This window comes from Poecilia mexicana, unplaced genomic scaffold, assembly GCF_051168715.1.
Source record: "Poecilia mexicana isolate PSO_F unplaced genomic scaffold, ASM5116871v1 scaffold_10, whole genome shotgun sequence".
Taxonomy (NCBI): domain Eukaryota; kingdom Metazoa; phylum Chordata; class Actinopteri; order Cyprinodontiformes; family Poeciliidae; genus Poecilia; species Poecilia mexicana.
The window spans coordinates 15,182,597-15,202,435 of NW_028263379.1; the positions used below are offsets into that span (position 1 = coordinate 15,182,597).

At 34.9% G+C, this 19,839-nt stretch overlaps 3 protein-coding genes across 6 annotated transcripts; all 3 read right to left on the minus strand.

Annotated features, from left to right (window-relative positions):
* Positions 1-2,603: 2,603 nt before the first annotated feature.
* LOC106923371 (uncharacterized) lies at positions 2,604-4,388 on the minus strand. Of its 3 annotated transcripts, none has more exons than XM_014996359.2 (6): positions 4,255-4,388; positions 3,849-4,148; positions 3,388-3,714; positions 3,160-3,297; positions 3,014-3,069; positions 2,604-2,919 (listed from the first exon to the last, which is right to left on the minus strand). In XM_014996359.2, exons 1-6 carry the CDS (start codon positions 4,292-4,294, stop codon positions 2,794-2,796), a joined length of 987 nt encoding a protein of 328 aa, XP_014851845.2. In that variant the 5' UTR covers positions 4,295-4,388; the 3' UTR covers positions 2,604-2,793. The 3 variants fall into 3 exon arrangements, with proteins under 3 accessions (XP_014851845.2, XP_014851844.2, XP_087865607.1); XM_014996358.2 differs by having other exon boundaries at positions 3,160-3,300; XM_088009481.1 differs by having other exon boundaries at positions 3,160-3,300; positions 3,849-4,103; positions 4,255-4,353.
* A 6,133-nt stretch (positions 4,389-10,521) lies between these two features.
* Positions 10,522-13,463, minus strand: LOC106923378 (uncharacterized). The gene is made up of 6 exons (XM_014996366.2): positions 13,359-13,463; positions 12,915-13,244; positions 12,451-12,807; positions 11,868-11,999; positions 11,743-11,780; positions 10,522-11,642 (listed from the first exon to the last, which is right to left on the minus strand). Exons 1-6 carry the CDS (start codon positions 13,399-13,401, stop codon positions 11,511-11,513), a joined length of 1,032 nt encoding a protein of 343 aa, XP_014851852.2. The 5' UTR covers positions 13,402-13,463; the 3' UTR covers positions 10,522-11,510.
* A 3,216-nt stretch (positions 13,464-16,679) lies between these two features.
* On the minus strand, positions 16,680-19,155 carry LOC106923377 (uncharacterized). 2 transcript variants are annotated; one of them, XM_088009232.1, is made up of 5 exons: positions 18,954-19,155; positions 18,476-18,808; positions 18,040-18,387; positions 17,267-17,377; positions 16,680-17,162 (listed from the first exon to the last, which is right to left on the minus strand). In XM_088009232.1, the coding sequence occupies exons 1-5, from the start codon at positions 19,039-19,041 to the stop codon at positions 17,017-17,019; spliced, it is 1,026 nt and encodes a 341-aa protein (XP_087865358.1). In that variant the 5' UTR covers positions 19,042-19,155; the 3' UTR covers positions 16,680-17,016. The 2 variants fall into 2 exon arrangements, with proteins under 2 accessions (XP_087865358.1, XP_014851851.2); XM_014996365.2 differs by having other exon boundaries at positions 16,680-17,168; positions 18,954-19,154.
* Between the last annotated feature and the right edge of the window lie 684 nt (positions 19,156-19,839).

Below are 19,839 nucleotides of genomic sequence, written 5' to 3' on the forward strand. Positions count from 1 at the left end.
TTAACTAAATTAGCTTCAGAAGCTATTGGCTCTGAAGCTAATAGCAAAGTTTGCATTACACAAAACATAAAAACACAAGGTCACAGATTTTATCGACGTTTGATTTTACTGTTGGGTCTAGATCAGTGGTCCACAAAGTCGGTCCTGGAGGGCCGGCATCCTGCATGTTTTAGTTCTCTCCCTGGTTTGACGCACCTGGATCAAGTGATGGCTCATTAGAAGGCCTACAAAGAACATTGACCTGCTGAAAAGGTTGTTACTACCACCGGGGTGGTAGTAACCTAAGAACCCCTGAAGTGGAAAAAAAAATGATGTGACTCATTATACCTAAATCCCCTAGAAATGTGACATTTAGTAAATTATTCAACTTGGAAGATGCTGGTTTATCTTCTAGTAATAACGTAAAGATAACTAAATACTGTTTAGATAATGACATCATTCTTTATTATCCTAATGTTCTTGTATAAAGCTCTTAATGACCAACCTCAGTTATATATTAAAAACTCGTAGCTCTGTATTTTCCAAAAGAAGACTTTGCTCTCAAATACAGGTTTAATGTTAATTTCTTAGTTTCTAAAAGCATAATAAAAAGAGGACTTCTCCACTGTCCACTTTAACCAAACTGTAGTTCATTTGTCTAGAAAGTCTGGTTCATTTGGGGAGGAGTGAATGTGCAATAAAGTCCAATGTGGACCAAAAAAGTGAACTCATGTCCACATAAAAATGTAGGTCTCAGTTTGGTCGAAGTGAAGACTGATTGGTTGGAATGTGAATGTGGGTACCAAGTGGGCCAGAGATGACTACAAAAGCAAGAAGCAAATTATACTACAGGGCATTCTGGGTCAACAAAGCCGAAATAAATGCAAGAGTCTAGCACTGCAGGCAAAAACATCTGTTAATTTATGTATAAAACAAACGTATGAATGTAATTAATGTAAATGATGTCAGGATGAGATTCTTCTGCTTCGGCTCTAAACCATAACACACTGAGATCCTCTGAATACATTTTGTTTTCATGATCGGTGAAGAATGAACACTGTAGAGTCCCAAGATCTGCAGAGAGGCCTGGATCTAAACCTGTCAACTGGTGTAAAACGGTGTAGTGTGATGTCTTCAAAGTATTTCCTGGAAAATACACAGACAGTTTGGAAAGCAATTCAACAAACATGAAGCTACCTGCATTACCTAGTTGGTAATATCAATTCTCCTTTGCCCACTATCCCGAGTTTCATTATTTCTCCCCTCTAGTCAAAACCTCTTTCAAGTGACTATCTGTCATGCAGCTGCAAAACCACTGTGTTAAGGTGTGGCCACTCGTAAATCTCCAATCAATCTAGTGAGATCTTGGGCTTCTTTGATGATTGAATAAGTCTGAAACATGAAACATGATTAGCATTGCACCACTGTTGCTTAAAAACTTACATAAACAAACCCGTGCAACATCAAAAGTACACATTATTCAATAAGTAAATGGTGGCATTCCACTCTGGTTAATGTTTTAGGATCGATTGCTATGCAGAGGCATTGTTTTGCATGAACTTAATGAGCTGATGTTAATAGTTTTCATGATTCAGACTGTGGTTGGGTTGAAGAGGATGGTATTAATACACCTCTCTATACAGATATGGTAGAAGTATTTATAAAGTTTGTAAATAGATAAAATACAATCTTATAGCAAATTTTCCTTTAAGCAGTTTTGATTTTTTGGCCATGGAAATACTTTTATACTATTGCAACACTCTCACTGTCATTGACGTGTAATGCAAAAGACAAGAATAAGCATAAAATTCTATGTCATATATGTCTTATTCTGCACCTCTCACACCTGTCACTGTGTTACAGCTGCTTCCTGAATAAACCCACAAAGCTTCAAAGTCTGCTCAGCCTTTCATTGGCTGTCTGTCACAGGGCTCTTGAGATTTCTGACAGGTAAGGCTTTTGCCACTGACTGGTCTACCTCAATCCCTCACGCTGCCTTGGTATTTTCAGAAACTACTCTGAAAGCATCTGATCTCTGGCTTGCTGTGTTTTATGAAAAAGCCTCAAGCCTCCCTGATAAAACTGAGCACAGAGTTATCCAGATTCTCATTCTTGTAAACTTGAATAACATGGACTGTATTTTTATTTTTAATTCTGTAGAAGAACACAATTTAAGTTTTCAGACTTGCATTTAAACCTATAATAGATAGACTTGTGCATAGAGTTAAAAGTAGGGAGGATTTTCTATGCTATAGTGAAAACTTAGGGAAAAGGAAACCATGGTGCATTAATACTGAAATAGTCTTTAGAGCATTTTAGTTGAGTATTTTTATTTGATTTGTTTTACTGTGTCTGGACCAGGGCAGCTTTCAGTCTTTTAAGTAACCATGAAAACATATATAACTAAAGCCTGACTGAAATTCAATCATCTAACAGGACATACTAAGCAAACAAGCAACACAGCGGCTAAAATTTAAATAAACTTTAAGTTTTGAAACAGCATATGTAAAGTTAAGACTTGCACTTTAATGGTGCTGTGATACTTTCTAAAACAATGCTTCAAAATTACACTTTCCTAAGCATAAAAAAATATACGTATATAAATATTAAAAACACACAAATAATTACTTTTATTTATGTATTTTATTTACTAAGAGCTTATACAAGTACAGAAATATTTTTCTTTTAAGCAAATGAGGGCAGAATAACGGTACAGGCATACAAAATATTAATACATTTTTGCAAAAAAATAAAGTGCTTTTTAAAATTAGTCTTTAGATGACAATCAGAAACATATAAATAAGCTCAGCCTTTTCACACCCCAAGAACATTAACTTCTGTGTAGATGACATCTTGCTCTTCAGATGCTGTGGCCCCTGTTCTTTTTTTGCTGACTTTTCTTTTTGTTGAAACTGATGAATAAACCAAGTCCTCATGTGACTGAGGGACACAGAAAAAAAACAAAACAAACATAAAACACATAATTTTGCTTCCTAATATCAAGTTCTATTCGTATTTATTTCGTATTTATTACCTTCTGACTTTCTGGATTTCCTTTGATTGGTTCATGTACTTGCAGTGCAACTGTGTCTAAGTTGAAAAATAAAATAACAACCATGTAAAACGTTGTGTCAAGTTTTCCAGCTCATTTTTTATACATCAGTATTTGAGACTACTTACCATTGCGAGAACCTTTTAACTGTTTATTAATTTCTATGACTAAGTATATGAGGAAGGCTATAATAGCCAGACAGATGGCCAACGCAGCACTCAGTAGACAGGCAAATGTATAGTAATTTCTTGAATCTCCTTTGTTTTCTGCTGACATGAAATAAAAGAAGTTCGGTAATCAAAGACTCATTGAAGTCATTTAATATTTCACTTTCAGTGTTATGAAAGATAGATTACCTTCAGTGATATTCTTTGATTTTTCTATAGATGTGTTCTTGTCATCCTTTACCACAGCACAGTGATACATCTGAGCATCAGACAAGCTGAAGTTCTTGAAATAGCTGTAGAAACATCCTTCAGAGTTAAATTTGAATCCACTTTCCTCAGTAATGTCAGTGGAGTTGAAACCTGGAAAAGTCTGAATCGATTCATCTCTAAAACAGAGCAAATTTTCATCTTCAGGACATGATTTATTTTGAGAGTCACGGAGGACTGAACAATGGAGAGTCACTGAGTCATGGAGATGGGCTGGAACAGATGTGGGGACTGTGGTGACAGCAGATTCTAGATTCACAGAAATAAAATATATTTTTTTAGAAACATTAGAAAAGCCTAGAAACATTTACAAAGAATAACTTCAGTTGATTCTAAAATAAATTAATTCATAAACATTTTATAATGTTTTTCTATTGACTTACCTATAACTGTCAAGAATGTAATGTTCATAAATGTCCTGTTTGCGTTATAGACTCTAAGACAGAAATAAAATCCAGAATCATTTAGCTTCACGTTTGCGATCTGCAACACATGAATTCCAGGATCTAGCCGAACTGTAATATGAGAATATATGTTATCATGTTCCTTTAAGATTTCAGGAGTATTTCCAGATTTGATCCTGATCCATTGTATATCTCCAGCATTCCTGCGTGAGCATGTCATCCTCACAAATGCTCCTGCATAAACAGTCTTTGTGTCAGTGGTTGGGAAATCTTGACAACCTGAGCAATTATTAAAGAAAACGTAACTTTTAAACATCACAGTTAGAGAATCATAAAGTAACAACAGAAATTGCAGATGTATATTAAATCTGAGGCGTTAACTTACGACCATCTTTGAGCATCAGGAGTAAATAAATGAAAAGCATTGTTTTCTGGTGATCCAACAAAAGATTGCTGTGATTCTGTGACCTTATTAGCTATGATTCAACTAAATGTGACCATATAAACTGGGAGGAGCCAGTTTTAGGGAACCTTGATTGGCTGAAATTTAGAACAATCTTGTTGCCCTTTTTCCTTTTCTACCACAATGGAAATAAGGTGAGACCTCTCAGACACAAAAGCACTAAACAAAAAACATCAGTAAGCTGCTGTCATTTCAAGGTAGATTCTCATTGTGGTTTTATGTCAGACATGGTTATAAAAAGCTCAAAAGCTCAGTTTATGCTCGCATGGCATTTAGATTTTTTCATCTCATCTTTTCTTCACTTTCAGTGTAAACCAAAATGCTCTAAAGCAAGCAAAGAAAAAAAAAAGTTTGTCTAAAAGGTAATTTCTCAAATATATATTAACTTACTGTTCAGCCTCTTGTAGGCAAACTAGCAATAAAGCCCAAAAACATTTTGCAACCTTGTTTTTCTCTGTTTTTACCTGTATGAAGACTCCTGCCACTGTCATGACTGCAACCTCACAAAATGAGCTGAGTTTGTCCAAATATGTGTGAGACGGGGAGGAGGGGTGGGGTTGCTGACAGTTTGAGCAACATTCTCATGCGACTGACTGTTCTGCTGTCGCTTTGAGGTTCCATGATGCCGACTTTGGTGTTACATATCGGAGCAAAACGAGGGTGACTAAATTGAAATGTTATGAGAAGTTGAGTCATCTTTAAGGAGGCTCAGTCGTTGGTGCCACATTATGATTAAGTTAGTGAAAAGACCTACTCTTGAACTTCACTTTTCCACTGACTAAAATAGAATTTTTATGAAAGACTTGTCACTTTGACTGAATTTCTACAATTTTCCTTTAACAAAACAATTCCACAGATTATTGTTCTTCACATGTTGTCTTTCTTTCAAACGATACCGCATGTGTAATAAACTTAAGTAATTCTTAATAACTGTGACACATGGGATTTTCCTCAATGTGTCATGGCAATAAGAACTTTGAGGTTTGTACAAATTTAATTTATCTGAAAAAAACACAAAAAAAAAACAAACAGCTATCTTTAAAATGTGTGTAAGAAAATATCTTTCATTATTAAACGTAAAGAAATAATAATTTGTTCCAATCCCTTCACATCTTATTTCACAATATGCACAGGAAAATAAAACATTAGCATAACAAAGGCATTGATCCTAAATGATGAGATTAGTGGAAGCATTATATTTTAAAATATTATTGATGCAATTGATGCAATTGATAAAACACACCACAGTTTCTATCGGACAACCTCATGTTTGAGAAGTTGTGGTTTGTATGATTCAGTTACGATGTGATTACTTAACACATGTCATCACAGGGAGCCTTCAAGAATGATGCATTTTGCTCTGGGCCCAACACCCACCGTGCACAAAGCTTCATCCCTTCCATCCAGTTTGTCAGTAGAACAGATATCACTTTCATGGTATTTTTAGGCTTAATTGCTACAAAAATGTCTGGACATATCTTTTAACATTGATATGTCCATAAGATGAAGCATCTTAGAATGTCGTAAGATGTTGTTCAAAGTTTAGCTGGATGAGACGACATCTTTCAGTGTTGACATACAAAGAGGCTTTGCACTTTTCTTCCCATATTTCACACACCAGTACAATATGAAGAATATAACTGTGATTTCTTTTTATATTTGGAGGCATTGCTGTTTTTTTCTTTTGGTTTTGTAACTTTCAGTAGGTTTATATATATATATATATATATATATATATATATATATATATATATATATATATATACAGACAAGATGGTAATGACGAACCAACCGGACATTGTGGTGGTGGATAAAGAACAGAGGAAAGCCGTTGTGGTGGATGTAGCAATACCAAGTGACCACAACATCAGGAAAAAGGAGCACGAGAAACTGGAGAAATACCAGGGCCTCAGAGAGGAACTGGAAAAGGCCTGGAAGGTGAAGACCACAGTGGTGCCTGTGGTCATCGGGGCCCTCGGGGCAGTCACCCCCAAACTGGAGCAGTGGCTCAAACAGATCCCAGGAACAACATCAGACATCTCAGTCCAGAAATGTGCAGTTCTAGGCACAGCCAAGATACTGCGCAGAACCCTCAAGCTCCCAGGCCTCTGGTAGAGGACCCGAGCTCAGAGGATGAAAGAGACCACCCACGGAGGGTGAGAGGGGAATTTTTTTTTTTTATATATATAATTTATTTATATTTATTTTATTCTTTTGAAAAATAAATGTTCCCTTTTTTGTAGGAATATTATTTTGCTTTCTTCAGGTTGGAAAGTTTATTTTCCTTACCTTATTGCCTCTGAGTTGAAAAGTTGAAAACTGAATTTTCTCATATTTACTTAATTTTTGACTACAAATTAATTTTGAGAACTTGAGACAAGTAAATGTCACAACATTTCTAAGTGGAAAATATTGTTAGTATATGGTATGCACTTCTGTAAAAAGTATAAAGAGGAAGTAAAAAAATAAATAAATAAATGGAAGAAGAGGTTCACATAATAACAGCCACTGGCCACTTGGCTAACAATAAACTTATTGTTACTATTTCAGCCTTATTGTGTATTTTGATATTTAGTTTTAATTGTAGCATAATATAACTAACTCAATAGTTAAAATAAAATTTACAGCATTGGTGTAATTGTCCAACTCAAGTAGACAAATGGGTTGAAGATTAAATAATGTATAATGTCCTAAGCAGGACATTTTTGTATCTAAAAACGATCAGAACAATTTCAGGATAGATATTTGCAATGCAAAGTCGTATTGCAATTAATATTAATTCCACTCTCACAATGTTGCTGTATTGGCTGCTAATACTTTGTCACAGAGATTCAACAGGACACCCAGAACATCCTGCTGCAACATGGTGACTTTATTAGAAAAATACTATTACTAATGTTTTGGCAACAAATTGAAACATTGTTATGGTCCTAAAGGTCTGCCCTATGTGATTTAAAACACACTGATAGTCCTTAGCCTCATGTTGTTTTTTTGTTTTTTTGCATGAAGAAATTTGCTAATGTGCAAGGCTAGCATTAAGCATATAAACTTTTACCAACTTTATTGTGACTCATTGTTAATGTTTTAGCTTGTAATTTAGTGCAGTTTCAGTTTAGACAAAACTTACAGGAAGATTCACTACTTCATAAAATAAAGATTTAAAGAATGTTTGGACTGGTTTTTAAGATGATCTCTGCACAGCTCTCTCTCTCTCTCTCTCTCTCTCTCCTTTCGTGCTTCTCAAGTCCAGTCCTCCGGTCCTCCTGCTCTGCATGTTTTGGATACATCTCTATTCCAGAACTGCTGACCCAAACGATTGCATGACCTCTTCTACAGCCATCAAGTACTGCAGAAGTCTGCTAAATCACCCACCGATTCAATCCATGTGTGTGGGTGAAGGGAAACACCTGAGACCCCTTGTCCTGCATGAAAAACGCTGTCAGAGTGAAAAACGTTGTCAGGGTGTCCAAGAATATTGGAGCTCAGTGTAGAGTGGATTATACAGACACACTGAGCAGTCAATATAGTCCCTTTCAGTATGAACACTTAAGAAAACACTTAGTTCCTAAAACCTGAAATGTGTTATGTCAATAAAAGATGATGGTCGGCCTAAAATAAAAGTTTTCAAGTTCTACACATCAAAATATTCAGTGAAAAAAAATGCCTGTACAACACACCAGATTGAATTTAACATTGCTGAGGGCATCACCTACAAATGACCCAAAATAGGTGGAGTTAAAAATTGCTAGACCGATACTGGATTAGGACATCCCTTGTACGATCTAATACTATGTAGATGATGTCTTAAAAATGTAGTCTTCTCACTGCTACAGTTGCAACAAGTCTGCATCAATCGTAGAACACTAATAACTGATAAACAATGCTGTTTTTGACTGGAACGCTTTGGTTTGCGACTATCAACTGAGTCAATATACTGTTGACCACAAGCCAAAAATATGTTGGTCTGACAGCAGAGTAACTTAGCAGCACAAAACCACAACTTCTGTTGTGTGACAGCAGCTAAGGACTTGCAAGATGCAGAGCTCACTGTGCCGCATTGGTTTTAGACCCTCCTAGTTCCATGTACAAACACATGCATTAGACTGCAAAGTTAACATATTATGAATAAATCTTCTGCCAAATTATGCCATACTCCAAGCTCTCCATACTGTTGAGACGCTTTACCAAGGTCAAGAAAGAGTTACATGTTGTTAGACAAAAGGCCCATTGTAAAGAGTTACAATTTTAATTCTGTTAGACGCCAAGGCCCATTTCTCAGAAAACAGAAACTTATCAGGCCACAGAGAGATGGTGTGATTTCAAGGAGTGTCTTCAGTCCATATGATCAGCTAGCCTCCTCCTTCTCCTCAGACGCTGCACAGACTTTTTTAGATACTCTTCTCGAATGTAATGGTAAACGCGTCTCCTTTCAGCGCTGAAAGTGAATAAAACAAGTAAAGTCTGAATGATACTGTTGGCTGATTTTATGCTCCTTGTGTCAGTACAAATTTTGATTCATCGATTAGGATTTTCATCCTCAACAATACTTATTCATAGAAGAGACAGAGTAAGATGTCTTCTAAAAATAAAACAATAACCAAAGTTTATTAAGTATGGCTCTTTGTTCTTAGTACCGTGGCTTAGCATGCACATTTGTTAACACATTTGTTAACAGAGAGAGGCAAAGAAATTCACACGGACTGCTGAGAAACAAACGATGCATGGAAACTTATGCACCGCTGTGGTTTGGCTCTCAAAGAAGGGTGAGAAAACAAAGGGGCTTTTCTTACTGTTTTACTTTCCACTTTCATCATAAAAAGCAGCCCTTATGCTGCTCTTTCTTAAGATAAAAGAGAAATACATGTACACTTCAATTACTCTTAACTTTTACTTGCATCAGAAAAAGCTGCAAAGCAACTGAGCCCACAAAGGCTGGCCATGAAGCTCACTTTCTTCTCCGGTTGATGCAATATGTGCAGCAGCTGATGGACTTGCAGCATGTCTGAATATAATGCAAAAAATGACCACAAAACACAAACTAGGGTTAGTTGTAATGAGCAGTGCATCACTTAATTTTTCAAACTTTGATGGATAAAGTTGTACCTAAAGAACTAATTTTCTCTATGTATTCTGATTTAATTATTATATAGTAATCACTTAATGATATCTGTTTGCAAGACCTCATTCAGCCTGCTGAAGTCTCTTGCGGCCCACAGGGTTTATATCCGGTGGCTGATGCTCATAGAGAGGTCTGTTCTGAGTAAACACCTTCAGTAGCTGGTCAAAGGGCGGAGAAACAACCAACCACAACTCCTGTCAGTGTGGCTGTCCATTGTTCTGCTGCATGTTCTCGTGACAGATAAGCCTCCTTTAGCTCCACAAGTCCATACTTTAGTTGAGATTTTTTTTTTATCTTTAAGATTGGTTTTGTTTATTTTCACTTTAAAAATAAAAACAATACTTGCTTAAACTGTGGAAAGTTGTGATGGACAAATAAGACTCGGTTAACTCTAAAAACTATAGTTCTGTTGGTGTCTGTGTAAGAAAGTACTACAAGTTTGAGTGTGTAGCTTAGAAAAAGCCCCGTGCATAAAAATACAAAAAATGGGGCAAGTTGTGACTGGTAAAAATGAAAGTAGCCACTGATGACACTTGTAAAAGACTTTACAAGTGTCAAAAAGTCAAGTAATCCTTGTGCGGTTTTAGGTTAACTACCTTCTTTAATCATTTGAAATGTAATAAAATTCTTGTAATTCTGCATTAGAGGAACATTAAAACAACTAATTTTAGACTGTGCAGTATGAGACAGCATGAACTTGAGTACAAAAAAAAAAAAAAAATATATATATATATATATATATATATATATATATATATATATATATATATATATATATATATATATATATATATATATATATATACGTGAAGTGCAACCTAATCAGCTTCTGATTGATGTCTTCTCTTTCTTACCAGAGTTGCCCCCTACAGGCCAACAAAAGGTTTTCAGCTCTAAGGATCATCTACTATGACTTGGATATAAACTGCTTCAGAGACTCTGGTATCTTACTTCAATAATTTACGCCTTTTAACATCTCTGTGGGGTGTCAAAATGCTAAGCAGAAGAGTTTCTGGTGGTAATCAATTTTGAAGGCAATTTTGAAGACTGAAACAAATTCACCAAATGTATGATTTTATTACCTGATTTTAATATTGTTGAATATAAATGCTGATTCCTACGAACCGTACTGTTATCTCTCCAGTTGTCAATAAAAAAAAGGAAATGATGGATTCCAAAGACTTTGCAAGAATGTTAATATTTTGTTAAGGAATTTGACTGAACAGTTCATGATAACGCAATCCAAAACAAAGCTACCAAGGGGATACAGGAAAAAAAGGAACACATAAATTATATAGACTAATTTGAATTTTAACTTTCTTTAGAGAAAAAAAAATATTTCCTAAAAACGTTTTGCTCCCATCAGGCCTACAGCATCTTATGAGGTAATTTTTTAAGTGTAACATGGTCATACATGTACAGTTTTTTTTTTTTTTTTTGTTCATATGGTCTGAACTGTTTTGCACTGTGACAATTGGGAAATACTTACTTACTTTTTCAGATTTCTAAAATTTTTCTTTGAACGCAATGTGAACCTTGGCCAACAGTGCATCTATTATTTTGCTAATTCCTAATTAGAGAATTAATGTTCAGTTTTAGACACATTCAGACGTTGTATTAAGGAAGTTTAAAATAAACTTAAAAAAAATAAATAAATCGGTCATACATGAACATGTAATAAAATTTGATTAAAAAAAATCAGATACTTATTCTTTTTTTACAGAAGAGGGCTATCAATCTCATTAATCTGAAACTCTTTCACTTGTATTTACCATTTAGTAATAGTAAAAAAAAATACTCGCATAGTTTTTGAAAGTGTGTTACACTACACATTATATTCATATTTCAGAGTGATACACACAAGTACAACTGTGCTAAGCAATGAAAATAAAATAAAAAAAACCTGGTGTTTTTAAACAAGACTTAAAGTTTTCACCCTTGTGAATTGTAAGTTTTCACATAGGCAAAATATGGCCTGGTTAAATGCTTTTTCAAAGAATAATAGTAATAATAATAATAATAATAAAAAACATTTCCAGTAGCAACAATATTTATGGAGCTATTGATCAAACACCAATCCATTGACACCACTGTAGACAGCCTCTGATGTTTCTTTGTTTCTTCTCTCTATTCCGGCAGCTTTCCTTTTGGTGAAAGTGGGAGCAGTGTAAACCAGCGAGTTGTCGTTTCTCTGAGGAAAGATTCGATTTATGGAAAAATATGGTGCAAGGTCAGAATTAAAAAAAGAACAAAAACATATGTAGATAATAGTGGAACATATTAGAATTTACCTGTTGAATTTGCTGATCATCATGACTCCCTTTACCATCTGTTTAATGTGTGACAGAGATTTTAAAGAAAAATCATGAAAAATATTTTCACACAATGTTAGATTTACTGATAGATTTTGATTTACCATTTGGACATTGACAAGTTTTCTTCATGAGGATGTAAGTGAGAATGAATATAACAATCACACTTGCAGTCAAAATGGCACATAACACAATAAAAACTGCATTTGTCTTCTGCAAATCTAACATGCTGGGACCTGAAAACATAAAAAAAAAATAATAAGTTTAGTTTTTTATAACAAAAGACAAGATATAAACATTTTCTGGTACATTTTTTTTAAATTCAGTCCTATTTAATGAAATGCAATATATTTTAAAAGTTCATTTATTTCAGTGACTCAATTCAGTAAATGAAACATAATTACACACAGATTCATGTTTTTAATCCTTTGCTTAATTGTGATGATTTACGAGTGAATTGCTGCTTATGAAAGTAAAACATTCAAGTAGGAATGTTACATCCAAAAAAAAAAAAAAACAATTACAGAAATATGGGCTTGATTAAAAGTATGTTTAGTACTTGCTTAAAGGTTATAATTTTCAAAAGATACTTTTAATCTGACAAATGAGCCATATTAAAATGCATTCTAATTCATTAAAAATGACTGCGCATCTCCATAAATGTTCAAAGCTTTGGATTTACTGTACCTTCTATGTCCAGTTTGGTCCCATTTCCAAACAAAATCTCTCCACATGAGGCCACAGCACAGTAGTAAGTCCCAACATCAGAAGCAGTGATGTTCTTCGAGAAGCTATAGATACATTTTCGCCCAGAGTGATCCTCAGGATTGTTCTTACATTCATTACTGTGGTTTGCAGGAGTATAAATTAAACTGGGATGAGATCGATCTGATCCAGCTAGGAACCAGAACACCCTATGATCTGTTGAACAAGTTTTATCTTGAGAGTTAAAGAGGACTGAACATTGTAGAGAAACTGGGCTTCCTGGATGAACTTGATCAGGTAGAGGGTGTTGGACGATGGCAGTGATGTTTGATCCTTTTCCTGGAAAAAAAATAAAACAGGATTTAAAAATTGTGGCTTAGTTAATTGTTTTTATTCTTCCCACCATATTGTAAAATAGTATTGTGCATATTTTTACTTCTCCTTACCACTAATTCTCAGAAATTCTCCCTTTAAAAAAGTCATGTTGAGCCAATTAACTTTTAAGCAATAGTAAAGGCCAGCATCACTGTGCTGGACTTTACTAATGTGCAAGGTAAAGGTATTTGTCTCTTGTTTTGCTGTAATATGAGCAGTTTTTATAACATCATTTAAATTGAAGGAATATGTTCCTCCCAAGAATTCAGGCCAGTGTCCAGGAATAAATCTGATCCAATACAGCGTTGCATCATGATCAGAGGTCGAGCGCGGGCAGGTTAGGGTCACATCTTCTCCAACAGCAACAGTTCTTGTCTCAACACCCAGATTATCTTTGCATCCTATATCAACACAACAAAACAAACAGAAAACAGAGCACAGGAAGTCAGAAATGTGTCTTTTTTAGTAAAATCATGTGCAGAAAATGTGGAAAGAAAATGACACTTTACACTTACGTCCAACTACGACAGAGAGTATGAAGTAAAAAATGATCAGCATTTTCTCATCAATCCACTTGAGGCTTCGTTAATGTGAGGACACATTGTCGTCGGGGATGTAAATGATTCACGTTATTGTAAGCATATAAAGAGGGCGGGGAGAAACTTAAGACAATTTGATTGGCCATCGGTGATGCTGCTATTTTCACCTCAGTGGAAATCATATCAACAAACTTTCCACCCAAAACACATAACACAAACATCACACCTTTGTTTTGTTTTTCATGCTCAGTTCCAATCAGTAACAGAGAAAATATAAGTTACTGTAACTATGATACCACTTTAACGATAATTGTGCCCTTTATTAATGGATATTGGACATTATAACATGGCAAAGCTTTGATTGATTGGCCTTTACTTCAGAAAGGGAACAGAAGTAAACACATTCTGTACTCTGTAGTTTTACAGTTGCCTTAATTTGTTTTCAGTAAACAAAACAAAAAAAAAATTTCTTTGAGAAAATGAACTTTCTCAAAGAAAAAAAAATTGTGTGCGTGGGGGTGTGTGTGTGTGTGTATGTATGTTCACAGGATTTTAAAGAATTAACGCCACAGCATGTTATGGATTTCACACCAGATTAGTATTGATTCCAATAGATTGTTGGACAATGATTCATTTTGCTTTGAAAAAAAACAAAACAATGGATTGTCTTCTTATAATCAGTGGTGTCCTGTTTGAAAATCAGGCCTCAGACTGGTTGACTGTTTCATGAGTCTTTGAGCATATTATCCACACTATCTTCTACTTCTATTGTTACTACGAATTACAAGATACAATGTCTGACCTCTAAGTTTAACTACAAGATTAGAGGAGAAAAAGGGCCTTTTCAGTTCTCTTGCCTTTTCACATGTGCATATTTATTCACACAAAAAACACACACAAAGCACAAGTGCACAACAGCTACAGACAACATCTCTGCAGAGCAAAACCTTGGGAAAAGTAGCACACCACCTTGATTCTTTATTCTTTGTGCAGTGGCTGACAAGTTGCAACAAATCTCAGAAGTGGCAGTAAAGCAGACATGAAACATAAAGGAGGAGTTCTCTCATGAAGAGTGCCCCTACAGGTCAGTAACTGTAACAGTTTTTTTTGTAATAATATAGGAAAGAAATAAAGTAAAGCAGCGCAATTGGAAAAAAAAAACCCTTAAACAACAAATAACATACATGGTAATAGGTTTCAAATAATTCCTTATCGTATGTCCCGGTAAATGTTATAAGTTAAGTAAGCATCCATAGTAAGTCATTTGTTTATTCATAAAAATAATATGTATTCAATCTTGTGATGCAACATATGGCCAAGAAATAAAATAAAAGTAAGATGAACTGAGTGTAAATGAGTCAAAATAAAAGCTGCAGACCTCTGCTGATGGCCCACCGACCCAGTCAGGAAATGTGCTGCCGAGCGTTCAGATTATGTTGTATACTCACTGCTCTCCCTCGACACTACTTTTATAAAATTGGTTTTGAAATATCAAAGCCAACCTTTCTGTGAAGAAGAAAGAAGCTGATTGTGAATCATTAGAAATATCTGGCGTGATTAAACAGACTAATTCAACAGCAACACTCAGAGAAGAGTGGAGAACTGAGCAGCAAGTGCACCAGCTTATGAAGTGATCAGTCTGCAAAGGTCAAAACTGTACTTACAAACAGACTGGAACATTCTGGTTTGTGGTTTTCTTTTGACTCAGCATGCAGCTGACCAAAGGGCAAAACATGTGGTCAGACTGTACCTTTTTACAACATAAAGCACCTGAGTGGTATAACCACATCTCCTCTGGTTTGACTGTAGGCGTCATCCTGTGCTGCATCTCATAGGTTCCTGCCTCATCTCTTGTTTGGTGCCTGCTTCTAACCTGCTGGCTGGTCAATAATGGTGAGAAAAAATGTGAGATTTCTGAATAATAAAATCAGTTCAAAATTAATGAAACAATGAAACCTGTTGATCAAAACAGTGACTGTTGGATACAACAGTATGAATAGAGTTGCTCATGCTTTGATTCTCTCTCTCTCTTTCTTTATGTTTCTCACTAAATGTGTTGCTATTTTCTCTTCATAGGTTTCATAGTGAATCTAAACTACTTTCCTATTTATAGAGCCATTGGCTGTCCTCTGATCAATCACTGAAACAATTATTTAGGTAAAGATGACATGGTAGGCTGATGATACCTCTTGCAGCTTTGTTTCACTTCATATGTGGTGGATTTTATAGTCAGGTCTGTTCTGAGTAAACAGCTTCAGAGGTTGGTCAAAAAGCGGGAAATGGCCTATTGCATCTATTGACAGTGAGTGTAGCTGCTTTACTGCTCATGTTTCTGTGGTTTTTGGTTTCATAGAGCGGTACGTCCATTAAAAGAAAAAAAAAACATCTCAGTACATTTACCGTTTAAAAAAATGTAAGATACATATTTACAAAACCAGAGACTTATTTTGTGGGTTGTATTAGCCTTGCTTCCGCTTGCTGTTGTTGCATCATAAAAGGCATCATGCTGGGCTAAAAAGAGCACCCAGTGTAATCAAACTAATAAAAATGCTCTTGCAGTACAATAAGATAGTAAAAAGGACACTATCAGATAAGGATTATACACAGAGACTGTCAAAGGGACAAATTAAAAGTTTACAAAGATATAAATTTCAGTCAAATAGAAAGATAGAAAAACAAAAAATAAAAACCATAGCAGTTTGCAATAATCATTCGTGTCTGACAAATCCTGTCTGACAGATAAAGAATGACAGAAACCTCAACTGGCAACAACTTTTTTCAGCTGCAGTCTCTCAGGGTCAGCACTCAGCTATAAGCAACATATCCTGAACTGCAAAACGTATTCCAGTATCAATACTCAGTCTATGCATAATAAACATGGCAAATACTATGTATTTAAATTCAGGTAAATAAACCAGTTTAGGAGCTCAGTAAAGGTTGTAAGTTTTATTTTATTTTATTTTATTTTTTTAAATGGGGCCATATTTGCAAGAAGTGCATTTGTAGGTTGAGCAGCAAAGTTGAGTACATCCAAGGAAAACTCCCCCAATTCTGTTATGTAGGTGTCAAAGTTAATTAAAAGAGCACTTGTACTTCTAAAGCAATCTGTTAGTTTACACTTTATTTAGATTACAGAAAATATAAAAATAGAAAATAAAATGACGTGATGGGTTCAAAACACCAGCTTTTACTAAACAATTATCACAATATCTGTTTGTATCATATGAATATTTGAAACAAGATCTCTTGCTATAAATTAGATTTTTTTTTTATTTTTTTTATTGAAATTAGTAATGTTGTACACCTGTGTGGTTCTCTCCAATCAGAAAATCTCATCTTTAGGCCAATCACAATTTTCACACATGCACCCCAGTCTTCAAGCATTCAGAGATTATCATTGAATTTGAATTGGAGCCAGCAGTGAATGCAATCTTATCTTATTTTTTCTGTCCGTGTTTATTATTTACATAATAAATCTCTGTTTTGGCTGTTCGTCAGATTTGTTCAATTAAGATAAAACACAAAAAGCTGATACATTTAATGAAAATGATGAAAAACATTTGACTCGTTGCATATGGTTTTCATACTAAAATTGCAACTTTACAAAATCCTTCAAGATGTTGGCTTTAACATTTTATTCCATAACAGCAGCATAGATCTTTTTTGTCTCCGTGTTTGTCTTCTTTGTTCCATTATCGTCATTCATTACTGTGAAGACGACGGCAGAGTAAATATTTGACTGCCATTTTTTGAATAACACTTGTTTTGCTTGCTGGGCTGCTGAAACTGAAGTTAGAAAAAAAGAAAGGAAAAAAATATTATGTTAATTACGTAGAACATATCAATTACATTTTTTGTGTAAAAAAATTAATGACTTAGGTTACCGTTGCCATTGCTTTCCTTTATGGCACAAATAAGGACAGCTAAAACAATTAGGCTGATGGCCAAACCAAATCCAAAGACAATGTTGACCAGCGATGAACAAGTGGTCGTTGCTGCAAAGAAAACAACAAGAAGAAACTTAAATATGAGTCCAAGATTATTTTTATATATACAAATATTAAATGTAATGTAAATATTACATTAATAGTAAATTGGAAATAGTTTGTCTGATAAAGGATATTTTGTTTGGTTATGGAATTTATGAGGAAAAATAAACAATACTTTACAAATACTTACGCTTAAAAAGAAGATTAGTCTGGTATATTTAATAAGCTTTACATAGATAAGTCATGTGGTCCTTAGATCTTAAAATATTGTCAATAAAACCTCAAATCTACAGATTAACATTAGTTATTACAGTCATTTTTATATCTCTTACAAAATGCTGAGTGAGTATATAAAACTCGGTATATAAAATAATTTATTACGATGTACAACCGGCTAGCGTAAATAGTTTAGCGTACCTCAAGACATTCAATTATTGGCAACTAAAAAGAACATTTAGATTTTACTTTATCCCATTTCTGGATTCTGGATAAAGTATTACATGCATGTATTCATTACGTTGCATCTATTTTACTTTAAAGGTAGCCATGCAGAACCTGCTTCTTTAACTGCTCAGCGACATTTCTAATAAAAGTACTCTGCTATATACTTCCTATGTCACCATAGTTGAAGCAAATTATCTGATAAAGAGGAAATGTAAGACTTTTACCTTCATAATGGAGCTCAGCTCCATTTCCAAATAATATCTGTCCACATGCAGCCACAGCGCAGTGATAAGTCCCAGTGTCAGAGGTCTCAGAGAAGTTGTAAAAACATCTCTGTGCAGAGGGAGCTTCGGGACTGCTTTCACACTCATCTCCACTGTTTTCTTGTAGATAAAGTAAACTGGGATGAGAATGATCTGATCCAGCTTTGAACCAGTAAACCCTGTTATCTGCTGAACACGGTTTCCTCTCAGAGTCAGAGAGAACTGAACACTGAAGAGTCTCGCGGGTTTCTGGATAAACTGGGCTAGATGGAGGCATCTGGATGATATCAGTGATATCTGATTCTAGTCCTGGAAAACAAAAAAGCATGTCTCAGTCTCACAACTAAAAGAAAATTACTCATAATATGATTTGTAGGTAATTTATTAATTGTATTACCTTGCACTTTTAGAACATTGCCATTAATAAATATGAAATCAAGTTGTCTGATTTTAATACAGTAGTAGAGTCCGTTGTCGTTGCGTTTGGCTTTATTAATATGTAGAAGAAATGTTCCCTGTTCTTGTTTTGTCTGAATGTGAGAGATCTTGGAAACATCATCGTCCATGAAGTTAAATGTTGCTCCAAGAAATTCAGGCCAATTTCCAGAAACAAGTCGGATCCAATACAAAGTTTCTCTGTAGAGAGCGGAGGTCTGGTGTGGACAGCTAAGGGTCACATTCTCTCCAACAGTTGCGGTCTTTACTTCAAACTTAAATTCGTCAGTACAACCTGCAATACGAAAAAATAGTTTCATCACACAATATCTATTGACAAGAGAAGACAAAATATCTTCACTGTGCTAAAGTCATATGGACGGTGCGATCTCTGTTTCATGAAAATATACGTATTTAGTGTAGATTTCATTCATACTCACAGCCAGCTCTGATCATAAGCAGAAAAAATATGATTAAAGGCATTTCGTCACTATCCCTCTTCAGACTGTGTACAGTACAGAGGATCATAGGATGGGTCAAACTAATACAATGACGTTCAGGGGGAGGGAACTATTTAGTGTGATCTGATTGGCCACTGATGGTGTTTGTTATCTACATAAATCATCTGAATTTTCTAACCTAGCTTCATTCAAGCAAACTTTATCACAAAATTCCTTGTGTGATTACCTAAAATCAGCTCTGTTTGACAACATAAAACCAAAACTGAATCTCAGCAGATAAAAATGGTCTTAAAGTTTATTTTGCTATTTGATTGTTATTCTCTATGTCTCTTCAGAAATACCTGACCTGTTTTGATGTTTCCATTTTTGTCTGAACATAGCAACCTATTAACAAACTATTAATATAGAATTAATTAGATTGACAACATAGTGACAATATAGTTAATATGTTCCGGCTAAACATAGCAATCATTACAATCAACAGGAACAGGATTATGGACAAATGAGCAGAATGGAACAGGACAGGCAATAGAAATCAAGCCAACAATCTCAGCACCATAGCCTCTGACCCAAAGGAACTTACTTTTATCTTGACCAAAATCAAAATTTCTCCTACAAAATGATTTTCAGTGGGTAAAATTGGGATTAAACATGTAAGCATTTTTCTCTGTAAATATATTTCTAATATTCCTAATGACATAAAATTGACAGCAGAGGTCAGTAATGTGATGGACAATGTGATGGAAAAGCAAAGAGACTTTCATAAAAATAGTCTCACTGTTGAAAACATACAGCTATATTTCTGAACCGAACATTCCAGTCAAAAATAAATCACAAGAGTTCTCAAAAAGGTAACTAGCAGTAA